This window comes from Acartia tonsa, chromosome 1 (assembly GCF_053477335.1).
Source record: "Acartia tonsa isolate MP-2025a chromosome 1, ASM5347733v1, whole genome shotgun sequence".
Classification (NCBI taxonomy): Eukaryota; Metazoa; Arthropoda; class Copepoda; order Calanoida; family Acartiidae; genus Acartia; species Acartia tonsa.
In genome coordinates this window covers 26,653,514-26,666,526 of record NC_137260.1, presented here as the reverse complement: position 1 = coordinate 26,666,526, position 13,013 = coordinate 26,653,514, and the positions used below count along the sequence as shown (strand labels likewise).

The following is a 13,013-nucleotide window of genomic DNA, read 5'->3' as shown; positions in this document are numbered from 1 at the left end:
GGGGGGGTTTGGGGTGTCCCACCCTCCAAGAAAATAGCCTAAAACCACCACAGGACCAGTAGGTATATTCCCTGAAGAGTAGAATCCGATCGGTTCAGTGGTTACCGAGATCTTAAGGGACAGACGGACAGACAGACAGACATTCTACTTTGTATTATTGATTAAAATAGAGATTTAAAAATAAAAAAAATTATTCCTCCTATAAGTTAAACCTAACGAATACAAATTTTATATAAAAAAAATGTTTTTTCCTATGAATAGATTGTCAAATTCTTAATCTAATGCTATGTTAATCTATGCTTTCAGGCTTTTGTAATCATATTTTTATATTCAAACTAACTTTCAAAATATCTCTAAAAAACAGAGTTGGTTTAAAATTTACAATTAAGCTTCATAAAGTTTCCATCATATATGCACTTTGATTAATGCATTTCACATTCTTATACAAAGATCATAGAAATTATTAAATAATTTTAATACATCTATAATTTAGAAAACTGTTTACATATAATTAATCTATTTACATATATTACACATATGAAATTAGAGATTTCTTTTCATTTTGTCACTAACATTTTATTTTGGGTTTTCATTGTTTACCTTTTATAATTTTCATGTAAGCTCATTTCTGACTTAAAATGTCTTTTTGTTTGTCATTGCAATTTTTAAATATGGCACATCTAAAAAGTTCACTGTTTAAGTTCTAATATGCCATTACTTCACAAAGAACCACAGTAAAATGTTTCTTCCATCTGTTTGGAACTCCTGTGGCCTTAACATAGACATACCTTCCCGCCAAGGGATCCCCGCAGTCAAAATGAAGCCTGGGATTAAACAGGGCTGTATTCTCCCTCGTGATAGCACCACATTTGGGCTCTGTAGTCAAACCTGTGCTGTTTAATTTCGGCCTATTGGACACATACACTGATAATTTATCAAGATTATGAACATAATCAGTGTATGATGTTATCTTGTCCTGTCCCTGGCCTTGCCAGGTTAATATGAGAACTCCATGTATTGTCTGCTCCCTGGACAGGTCCACCATCCATATTGGTTTGTCTGCATAGTAGTTATCAAGTATGGCACAATTAGGCAGGTTTGTGTTCTCCTTGCCATCCACTGCAAGACTGCTGTGCCCGTATTTCCATTGTTTCCAGCCATGGCGCTTGTCATTCGTCCAGGTTTCCTTCTTGTAAGCTTGGTTAGGCACTGAAATACAAAAAAAATCAATACAAACATGAAACAAATATTCGACTGATTCGAATGGTGTTAAATATTGGTTTACATATTCCATTATTATGATTTAGAGTTTCAGTGCTATTTTCCGCGAAAAAATAACTTCGTTCTTGTAAATTAAATATTTATTTCAAAATTTATGATTAAATAAAATGATGAGTTGCAAAAAAACAATCAAAACAAAAACGGATACGTTTGATACTATCTGAAATTTCAGATTTAAAAAGAATTTGTAACGCATGGACAATATAAAGGTAGGTTTATATTAATTGGATGTATAATTCATGTTTTATAATTTTTAAATTTCAGAAATTTTACATTTCTCAATAAAGAAAAGTTTTGTATTCAATTGTTTAAATGTGTATTAAATAACTCGTAGTCTATAGAGTAGCTTCGCTACTTAGTATAAGAATATTTGCAAAAGGACACAAAAGAGTGTAAAAAATATACGTGGGTAGATAAGCACAACCCTGTATCTCAACCTTCACAAGTAAAATAAAAAATTCTATTATCTATCAAATTAAACGTCATACTGTATAAAGAATGTTTAAAAAATGCCTTTGATAATTATTAATTTTGTTTATAATCTTTGTGATCTTGACATGATGAATAAGTGGGTAATAATAGTTGCAACCCACGGACCCTGCTGCTACAAGAAAAGGTGCATTTATTATGTGTGCGCACAGGGACAAAGGATAATTCGCGCATATGTTTTTTACCAAATACTTTTTCCAGGGATCTAAAGGAATAAGGCAATGGTCGATAAACTAATGTACATCCTCAATAATGATACACAAAATTACCACTTCTATAAATCACAATAAGTGGTTGAAACGTTTGAACAGCCAACTTAATGAATCAACCAATCAAAATTCACTAAAGTCCCCAAAGTTGTTAGGCCATCGAAGAAAACGTTATTATAAAACTTTGTGGACTAGTGTAATAAACAGCCCATTGTCCCATCTCTCTCTGTCTTTTTCTTAATTGTAAAAACTATCTAACCAACTGTAGTTGAATATTGTAATCCTTTACTAATTTGGTGGCATCTAAATTTAACTTTTATATCAAATATAATCTCTCTTTACAACCATACTATATAATTGAAAAATACTACTTATTTTTAAACCAACACTATCCCTTTGTCCAGATATGCAGTTGTTTTGTTTTCATCCACAATTCTTTAGCTGTCATATTGAATAATTCTTAGCATTAGTATCTTTTTTATAAATCCCAAAAAAAAGTTTTAAAAGAGGATTAAATAAGAATAACAAAAATCATGGATGTACACTTTTAGCGATATTTCTCGGCACCAGCCAAAATCAATTGAGTATTCTTAAAATAAGAAAACGTTAATTACTTGAGAAAAAAAAACCAGTAAATGACATGCAACAGCCATAATTGTAGAAAATACTCGCTATATCAAAAAATATATGCATTTATAACTATTTTTGTTTTGATTATTGATATTATTTTGAATATTTTTGTTTTGAAACTGCAGACAGATTTATATTTGTTAGTGACCTTAAACAAACTTCAACATTTATTATCTCACAATCAATACATATTTTGCATATACAGAATATCTTAGCAGCGCAGCTACCGCATAAATAAGGAATTTCTTTAAATTGTTGGAATGTAGGGTGTTAATGCAGTAATTTTACTCTATAACCATAGCATTTAAATTTATAATTCGTGAATAAGTATATAGGAATTTTATTATGTGCACTTGTTACTGTGGGGCCACTATTAAGCATAAAAGATGTTTTGTATATCTTTTATTTATTCCTTTAGCTAGAGCCAATGAAAAATGTGCTAATCTTAGCAGCAAAAAAAAAGAAAATCCGCAAATAAGATGCACTTTTAACCAAGATTAAATAATAAAATTAAGATTAAAGTTTAATAAATGTAATCCTGAAGCATCCATTGTTTCATCTGCACTTTATCTTTTATTGTTCTTATTCTTCTGGGCAGGGTGGTTAAGTTTGATATTAAATTAGTTTTAAAAAAAAGATTAGCTTTAAACTTAAAGAAAGGGGGAATGGAGACCTATTTCCTACCCTCCCCGACTTGTATGTGATCTTGTTATATGTGATTAGATTTATTTTCTGTTCTAACATTCCATAATTTGAGCCATCCTTAACTTCCCTCAATTAAATATGTGTCTTAATAGCCTAACATTAGACATTACCGACGATAAAAAAAGTATATTGAACAAAAAAATTATAGACTTAAATTTCTCTTAAATATTTGCAAAAGAGTTAAAAAACAATAAAAGTCAATATTTAAATGGTTAATCTTAGTATAACAATTAAATAAGGGTAAAGGTCCTTAACGGTTGTGCTAAAAATGCTAAAATTAAAGCTAATGAAGATATTTGTAAAAGTGCAATTTTTACAGTTTTTTTTTCAAGCTCTAGAAACCAATTTGCATCCACTGTGAGCAAATAATAAACCAATCACACCTTTTGTTGCTAAATAATATACAAGTATGGAGGGATAACCAAATGTAAGATAAATATATTTTTTTTTGACATTTAAACAAAAGCAAAAAAAGCTTTATTTAAGATACACTTTTTTGGAATCTGTTTATTTAGATCTCATTCACCCACCAAATAGTTTAAAACCTGTCCAGAAACTTAAAAAAAACAACCTTAAATATGAAGACTAATTAGTTTAGTTGTTCTTTTAATACGTTTTAGAAATTTAAATATTTCCATCCCATTTAACACTTTTAGGTATGAGTTTATTCTGTAAATAAAAGATGTCAATATTGGAGTGTAAATCAATACAGGTTTCTCAAGCTTTTTAAGTTTTAGTGTAAGCTATCTTTATTCTTTTTTTGTAGCGTAGATACTCTACAAGTCACATCACTTGACCAGCTGGTCTAAAGTATTCTTGTATTAATTTTTTGTTTCTTGTTTTCTTAATTTTGTATAGTGAAAATGCCGTAAAGTTAATCCAGTGGTCGTATATAGTTGTGTTGCTTTTGGAAGTAATATTCCTTGTTTATAAAGTTGATCTGTAAAAGTAATGTAATGATAGCGGTAAGTTATAAAAATTCCAAAAGGGCTGTAAATAAGTTTTAGATCAATGAACCAAATATCAAAACAAGAAAAATTACTTGTATTCCAAACATAGAATATAGAAAAGGATTGTAGGGATTGTTGAAAGTTAAATCTAAAGTATTGACGCCGAAATACTTTAAGAAACAAAACATTTTGGAAGTGTAAGTTCTTTTTTGGTGGTTTAAAAATAAAGTAGGACACCATCCACGATTGCGAAGCTAAAATTAGCAAGGAAAGTAAAGAAAGTGTACCATATTATAATATAATTTAAAAATATAAAGTCCTAAATGTATGATAATCAGATGTAAAATATTTTTAAAAAGTACAAATCTAATGAAACATATCATTATCTATAATTACTTTTAGTGCTTGTGTGGTAAATAAACATTACAACCGTATTAAATTTTAGTTAACAAAACCCAACATAATTCTGGAAGACAAAAAGCACATTAAAACTAATCCCTTCTTTCATCCACCTAAAAAGATAATTCATGGACCAATGTACTTGTCAATTAGACGCTGATTTATCATCCCAAAAAGCTGTCATCCGGACTTTTTATCATCTTGTTTTATCACTCGAGTACATCTGACTTCATGAGACTCATTTGTTATGAAGGCAAAAATGCAAGAAATGCCACCTCAGAAAAATTGTCAACAGCGTTGGCTGACATTGACAATACTTGATTGATGTTGTAATGCAAATCAAAATTGTTCACAATGCAGAAAGATTGTATGTGACATTCTTATTAGACTTCTAGAGTTAGAATTATTTTTGACCATATTATGGAAAGGTTACTGATTTTAAAAAAAATATCTATATTTCTTTGGATTTAAGATAACATTTGCACTCTAGTTACTTCTATTTAAGAGCATATACAAATTATGCAATATTCATCACATTAAACTAAATTGATCCTAGTACTAACTTTCACGTTTTACCCTCCCAGTCTTTTCTTATTTCAAGGTTAGTGGAAAAATTAATGAACTTACCACATCCTGAACGCTGATTAACATTAGTAAACCCAGGTCCACACTCTCCTTGATGAGGACAACCAAGCACACCAACTCTCAACCCAATCTTTCTCTTCCATGTGACTGGATGAATGCGCACATACCGCGCAACCATTGGTACATTCAGGTAATGTCGCCTTTCTGTCTTGATATCCATGTTTCCACCGAAAACCTGAAGTAGAATATTTACTGTATTTATTATAATAAAAATTTTAAAAAAAACTCTAAATTGTACACAAAGCTGAGCATAGCCGTTTAAAAGTAATTGGACTTGCAAAAATGGCATTGGTACTAATAGTAAAATCTTGTGTTTGGTTTTAATTACATGAAGTAACTTGTAGAATAGTTCCGCAATCTAACTTCTTAAACTTGATCGTAATAATAATAATATTTGTTTGAAAAGTTATTAATGAAAACTTTATTGACGCCAACAGAAAACTTTTTACTTCTTTTATCCATTTTCCAAGCTGTAAATTTCAATCAATGTCTGGTTTGAAATTTATATTTATTGTTTTTCCATGTGTAGTATTTGTTATCTTGGTATGGATGTAAACATTATCAGGTTAACACCCTCTTGTAGTCATGAAACCAGCAGAGATGGACTAAAGATAACAAATTTGGAACCCTTATCAGTTTTTCATGTCAATTTAATAGAATTAGAAAAAAAATATTACAAATTAATTGTTTAATTAATACAAACTTACATCACTGTGCAAAGAAAGATATTAGCAAACCTTTAAAACAAAAAATGTGACTGGTTCTTATTGTTAAAGTATAAGAAGCGCTGAACATTAACAATGATAGAACATTTATATAATTGTTTGTAAACTGCTACAAACCACCTAAACTTGACATTAAAGCTCGCCAACAAAATAACTTTATTGCGAACAACCATATAAATTTTATTCAATTGACAGAAAAAGACATAAAATTGTGGGGCCTTTTCTTTGTCGGACACTTAACATTTAAATTTTAAGTCTAGAAGCAAAATTTACTTTTTCTGCAATAGTTTAAATAGTTTGTGATTAAAGTTATATAATAGTTTTGTTCCGACAAGTATACGCATTAAAAAGATTTATAATTCAATAAAAAGATAAGACACATTAAATTAGAACATTATTTGTCTCTAATTAGCAAGCAAACAAAAAGTTGTAATAAGCAAAAAGTTGGCCTGCCCCTACCTTGGCTTCCAAATGGTTGGCATCCTTGTAGTAGAACCAGAAGTTTGTATCATTACTGTAAGAGAGAGTGTAGGAGGTGACCCAGTTCTTCTTGTCTCCCCGGCCCCGGGTGATAATACCAGTGACAAGAGTGGGGGGCCCTAGGTCCACCTGCAGCCACTGCTTGTCTGAAAAAAAAACATTTTTGTTTTAATAGCAAATTTTATTTATGGAAACAGGATAAAGATATATAGAAAAAATAATGCAAAAAGACTAATAAATATCTGTTTTGTGAGACAAAAGACCTTAATTTAAAAAAAAAAAAACTTTCACTCTTCTAGTTACATAATAATAATAATAATTTTACAAGCAGTATTAGATTTTTAAACTGAGATAAGATTAATTATTTTTTCAATTGGCAATTAAATGGGTACCGCCACTACTACTATACCGAAACAAGTTTCGTGCCAAAATGTTGTTAATATTTTTTTCTGCCTTAACAAAAACAAGGACACAATGTTTAATAGCAGGACAGTTTGTCAAGTTCTGGTTAGAAGGGACTTTATTAGAACATTTTATTAATAAATTAAACAAGTAGAAATTTTGTACGATTCTAGTATAAAATGGTTGATTTCAATTTCCTTATCGACTAAGTCCAATTCGTAATTGAGAAGGAATAAAAAACGTAAATGTCCTTTACAAGTTTTATTGGTGTTTTAGGTTACACCTTTTCTAGTATAAACTAGGTTTTAATGGAATAATTGTTAATAAAAAAACAAGGATGACAACATCCATAAAAGCGAAGCTCTGAAACGGTATGATAGAGGAACATTGACCCTTGTAGAGTGTCAGAACTGAATATACAAAATTTTATATATAAGTTTTGACAAAATTATACGTAAATTTGTATAAAACTTCTTAAATACAAAATTCTTTTTAAGGACATACTGACAATTTTAGGACTTGCTTATAGAGATGCTTCGCTCAAAATATTGTACCATATAGTAATAGGAATCAGTAATCCAAAAATCAGATCAATCGGATGATTTTGTCACATAAAAAATTGTTTTTAAAAAAGTAAAAAATCAACATGTTTAAAATGGACATTCTGGTAACGAATATAGAGTTGCTACGTTTATTAATGGTACCTAACTACTACAGGAATCATCATGCAAAATTTGAAATCGATAGGACAATTCTAACATGCCTAATTTAACGAAAAAGGCTATCCGTTACGGACTGACGAATGGACGGACTGACCGAACCTAATTATAAAAAAGCTTCGCTTTTAAAAAGAGCTATTAATGTGAAAACATGTTTTTTCCCTAACACAAAAACCACCCAAATATGATTATGATAATACTAAGCTACAAAATAAATATTTCTGTAATATTCTAAACATAAGGTTTTAATGACTATAGAGTAGCTGTGCTACTAAAAAATGTAGATTAATGTGGCTCATTAGTATTCTGATGAAGATTTCAAAGTATAAACACTTACAGATAACATCTTGATAGCAAATCATACCCTAGCCTAGTAGATGCAGGGATAGGCCCATGAAAGATAAAACTTCCTAAAATATATTTAGGTGTTTCAGATAAAACAGATTTTGTGAAACAACCAGAAGAAAATATAAAATTAATACAAAAATATTACATAAGAAATAAGAGTAATAGAATTTTATTGGGGATGTTGGTTAGGAAGATTTTTTTTGTCATATTCAGACAATGAAAATTTGAATATATGTTCCTGTTCTGATAGAGTATATCCAGTTTATACAAAGGTTAGAGTCTATTTACATTTTTTTTTATATTTAGTATTTTTCTTTTGTTTCCAATTAGATATAATTAAAAACGTGTCATGTGCAAATTTTCCATGAACTTTATGTTTTTTTTATCAAGATGTTATTAAAACACAAACTATTTAAACGTTGATATAATATAAGTCCCCCATTAAACCTTAAACAGAAAATGCCCCTCTTTTATTTTAGACTGAGTATCTTCGTTACTAGGGGAAAATATCTTAAAACAACCCCAAGAAAAAAATAAAGCTTATTAGTAATTACTTTAAAAGTTCAACCAATTTTAAACTGTGATTTACAAGATCTTTATCTTCAGACAAAAAAAAAACACCTTACTATTTCGTATTATATGATTTAACATACATTTCAGGCAAAATATTATATTGGAGAATTAGCTATAAAATAAAGAAATGCAAAGTCTTTGTGACTGTTATTTCATTGTATTTTGACCTTCGTCTAATTTGCGTTCCCTCAAAGCTATGGACAAAGCAGAGGAAATCTATCCTTTATTCTACTAAATAATATTTTCATATTCTGATGAGTTTAGTTGATATACAAGAGTTTCAGATCTAGCCTAAGGCAGACAAATATACAAATTTTACATCCCAATCAAATAGATTTATTCATTAGAGTTACTTTTTTTTATAAATACCAAATGTCCAATAATAGAAGAAAGTTTTAGAAACTGACAGAGGTAATTCAAAATTAAATCATGTTATTTACAATTTCTATCCACCCTTCTTATTGTTCATTAACTAGAATAGTAAGACACAATTTTCAAAAAATTTATTAGGGGGGAGAATATATCATCTTTTATCATCCCATCTCTGCTTTTTTAGATAATCTTTTAGTTTCATTAAAATTCATGGAACAGAAGAGAAAACATTGAATGATAAACAAAATTACCCCTTTCTGTAGCTTTGAATTATTTGTGTAAACTTAACTACAACCAAAAAAGAGTCCCCAATATTTCAAGCCATCCAACATGTTTCTAAAACTTTATGGACCAGTATACTTTGACCATTTGAATACCTTCTTCCCCACTTAAAAATAGAGAGTAAATAATAATGAATTAAAAGCAGACATCTTAAAATCAATATATAAAGAAGATGTCTATATTAAAACTCTATTAGCAAACAAAGCTAATATATTGTTAGAATATAATCTCTGGACGCTGCTAGATAATATGTAAATAGTTGAGCTTAAACTGTTGCTGGCTCCTGCTTCTATTATTCTATATGTAAACTAATTGAATACAAATATGCTTCTTGCATACTTAATTATTCTAGTATTATATAAAATTTAATATTATATAAACGTATTATTTAATGAACTTAATGCCAAGGAATTGCCTAATGTCAAAGAATTGAATTTAACCTCTTGGCCTGATGTAAAAAAATAAAAATAAAAATATTTCTGAAAAGGTTGATTCATTTCTATGTGTCTATGAGTATGAGTAGAGAAGCAAAAACAAAGACGAAAATCCAGAAAATCACATTTGAACATCTAAGATATAAAATAATATTTAGAAACCATTAAACAAAAAAATGGCTGGTCGTCCTTTAAGCCGCAAAATTTGCTCAACAAATTTGTAACTATGCTGTCCCTTTTAACAGCCGGCTGCCAAGCGGACTCAAGACGCGGCGGTTGAGCCTTGTTTATAGGTATAATATATGAAAAATGAAATAAATTGTTGAAGTGGAAAGGTATACAAAAATAAAGTATCTATCGTATAAACTCTCCTCAAATTTGCTCAGTGCAGTGAAAACTTTTCCATCAATTTTTGTGATGCATACTTTTTTTTCCTTAGACGTTTACTAAATTGTTATTTTTGTATTGTATACATAGATACACTACATATATGTATTATGTATGCTTTAAATATACTAGACATAGTGTTTCAGTAACAAAGAAAGAGGTAAATAATCTCAAAAATATATAAAAAAAAACCTAAGAAATCGTTTACTTAAATTAAATGTTAAGAATTCGTCATATTATTTGTTAGATTATTGTTATTTTTTAAAAACATGTATGTAACAGAAATAAATGGAGCACTTTTGACTTGTAAAATTATTTTATGAAGAATTCGAAATGAAACGATTTTCTTACCTCTAAATTCAATGTTTAGATTTCTATTTAGTCATAACATTTCAAGCAAATTTAGCAATGATTTAGCGTTCAGGAAATATTTTAGCGATGGGTAAACATTAACATGCAACAAAACATAAAAAATATCAAAATCAACAAAAGTATAAAAATAGAAATTAGAACGGTCCAATTCATTAAAGTTTGGGCAAGAAAGGATATTGGGCTGTAATTTATTGAAAAAAATCGTGGGCTTTATTATATGGTGATTGGTCTGTAAAAGCTCAAATGTCCAAAATTGTAAACCAATGATTTTAATCTGAGGTATATAGTTTAGTTTAAACTCTATTTAACTATAAAGATAAAAAAATATTTGTCAAAAGAAGCATCAAAGGAAAAAAAAATAATTACTTTGTCTATCAAAAGTATTTGCATCAAATTTTGAGGCTTTTTTATTTTTTTCTTCAATTGGAATGTGAATCGTAGACAGGGATAATTACTCTAAAAATATAAACAATTAAAATTATAAGGAAATGACAAGATCCTACATTCCATTGATTAATTATGTTCAAACAATCTTCTGTAAATGTGTCTGTTTTGCTGTCGGTAATATGCTTAAAGTTTTTTTTCCAATTGTTTCTAATACTTGCGGCTACGCCCCTAGAGGCTTCTTGGGGCATTTGAGGTGGTAGGGAGTTGAATTCAACCTCATTTTTTGAAATTTAGTCTTAAAAAGAAAAAAATATTATTTTTTTTTTTTTGGGGGGGGGAAGGGGATCCTATTTTTTAAAAGAAAATTGGACCGGGGAGGGGGGGGGGAAGGATGTAATTTTTTTCTAAGAGCTTTTTATCTTGGGAGGATGGTGATTCCAGGACCTAATATAAAGCCGCACTGTAAAGGAGAATCATATCAATCATCGGTTACAGATATCCTTAATTAATATAATTTATTAAGTTTTTAATTAATCAAACCGAACAGCATTGCTACAATTGTCATAATAAATTGTACGTTTAAATGTTCCTGACCCCAAATGTGAATAGTTTGCGTATAAATTGCAGAGATACGCGGCGTATCTTCTATGTACAATATTATTATGTAATATTCAGAGCATACCTACTCTGTAAATCCCTTTGTTTGTGAGTATTTTGTACTCAATCATGAATTAATTTCTCTAAAAATAATCTAAACTAAAGCTATACTACTTTGTATATTTCTTTCCACAAGTACATTTTGAGGATTATGATGATGAAAATACAACTTAATACCTAAACATTGCTCTTGTAAATCATATCAATAAATATACTGTCGACTTTTCTACTACATATGCACTAAAGCCTGATTTTCAATTTCTATTCTTTAAGATAAGCATTAATCGATAACCTCTAATTTATACGGCAGCTGTGTTGAAATGTCTGTCGGTGGGAATGAGAAGGTTAAAGTTGTTAAAGTCCTGCTAATATTCTTTTTTATCTGTAAACTACTAAACGAAATACAATAAAAAACGAAACTTAAATAACAAACTGCATATCATCAAGAATATATCTAGATTAGAATATAAATTAGAAGGATATCTCACTGTCTGCTTGTCTGGAGCTTAAGATCACGGTAACCACTGAACCGAAAATGTTGTGCTTCTCAGGGAATATAACTACAGTTCCTGTGAAGGTTTTAACCTATTTTCAGGGGGAGGGGCCACATAAATAGCGATTTTAAAATAAATTTAAATTTACTTTTTTATCAAATTTTATCCCTGTTGGCCTGTTGGAAGCCACTTGTTGTATAAAAAGTAGAATTAGATTCTACAAGAAATATACTGAATACAAAAAATAAACATAAACACATTATTGAAGTTGGAAATTTTAAAAAAGAGAGCATATGAGGAGAAAGGAAGAGAGAGAGAGAGAGAGAGAGACAAACTTGTTTCAGAATAAGATAGATTAAATTCCATCTGATAAAATGCTGGTTTCTATTGCAAATAATTAAAATGATATTACATAACCAATGTAGGATACGAAAAAGCTAAATGTATTGTAAATTTAAAGATTATACCAACCATAGAAACCACGAAAAGTCAAGTTAAAATAGAACGGAGGAAGGCCTATTAAGAAGGAGAAGGGAGGGTCAAGATAAATTGAAGAATTAGACATTAGTGCTGTTATGGGAGGGATACAACATATATATAGGCAATTTAGGGAAGGACTATAGTTGTCATTCATACAATCAGACAAATATGTTTTAAAAATATATATAAAATGTATACATAATTTTTTTTATAAAATAAAAATATTAAAAACAATTTATATGCTTGAATACACTACTACTGAAAATAGAAAAAAAATATTTGAAAAACATAAAATAAAACTTAAAATTTAAATTGTAGTAGTTTTTTTCAATAATCTTTGAAGGTACGTTGAATCAAAATACAAAGTTTCTCACTAATGAGACAATTTCCTGCAGTTTTACAGTAACATCTCATAACCAGATGTGTTGATTCCTCCAATTTTTTTAGAGGTTGCTTGGTCTGCCAAGGGTCAAGGAAAGATTATTTTTTATGAAGACCATTAAATGCAGAAAAAAATTCAAATTTCAAAAAATTATTTTTTATTCCTTTCTCAAAAAATGTCCAATCAATGCAATTTTTACATGTTACCAATT

General features: G+C 29.2%; 1 protein-coding gene across 2 annotated transcripts in view; it reads right to left on the bottom strand.

Annotated features, from left to right (window-relative positions):
* Window positions 1–461: 461 nt before the first annotated feature.
* LOC145316226 (lactadherin-like) overlaps window positions 462–13,013 on the bottom strand; it is a 45,587-nt gene continuing 33,035 nt past the window's right edge. For both annotated transcript variants that reach the window (XM_080156605.1, XM_080156611.1), the window contains 3 exons: window positions 6,493–6,659; window positions 5,291–5,483; window positions 462–1,209 (listed from right to left, as the gene is read on the bottom strand). In XM_080156605.1, the coding sequence (XP_080012731.1) occupies window positions 704–1,209; window positions 5,291–5,483; window positions 6,493–6,659 (866 nt within the window). In that variant the 3' untranslated portion in view covers window positions 462–703. The remainder of the gene's footprint in view (window positions 1,210–5,290; window positions 5,484–6,492; window positions 6,660–13,013) is intronic.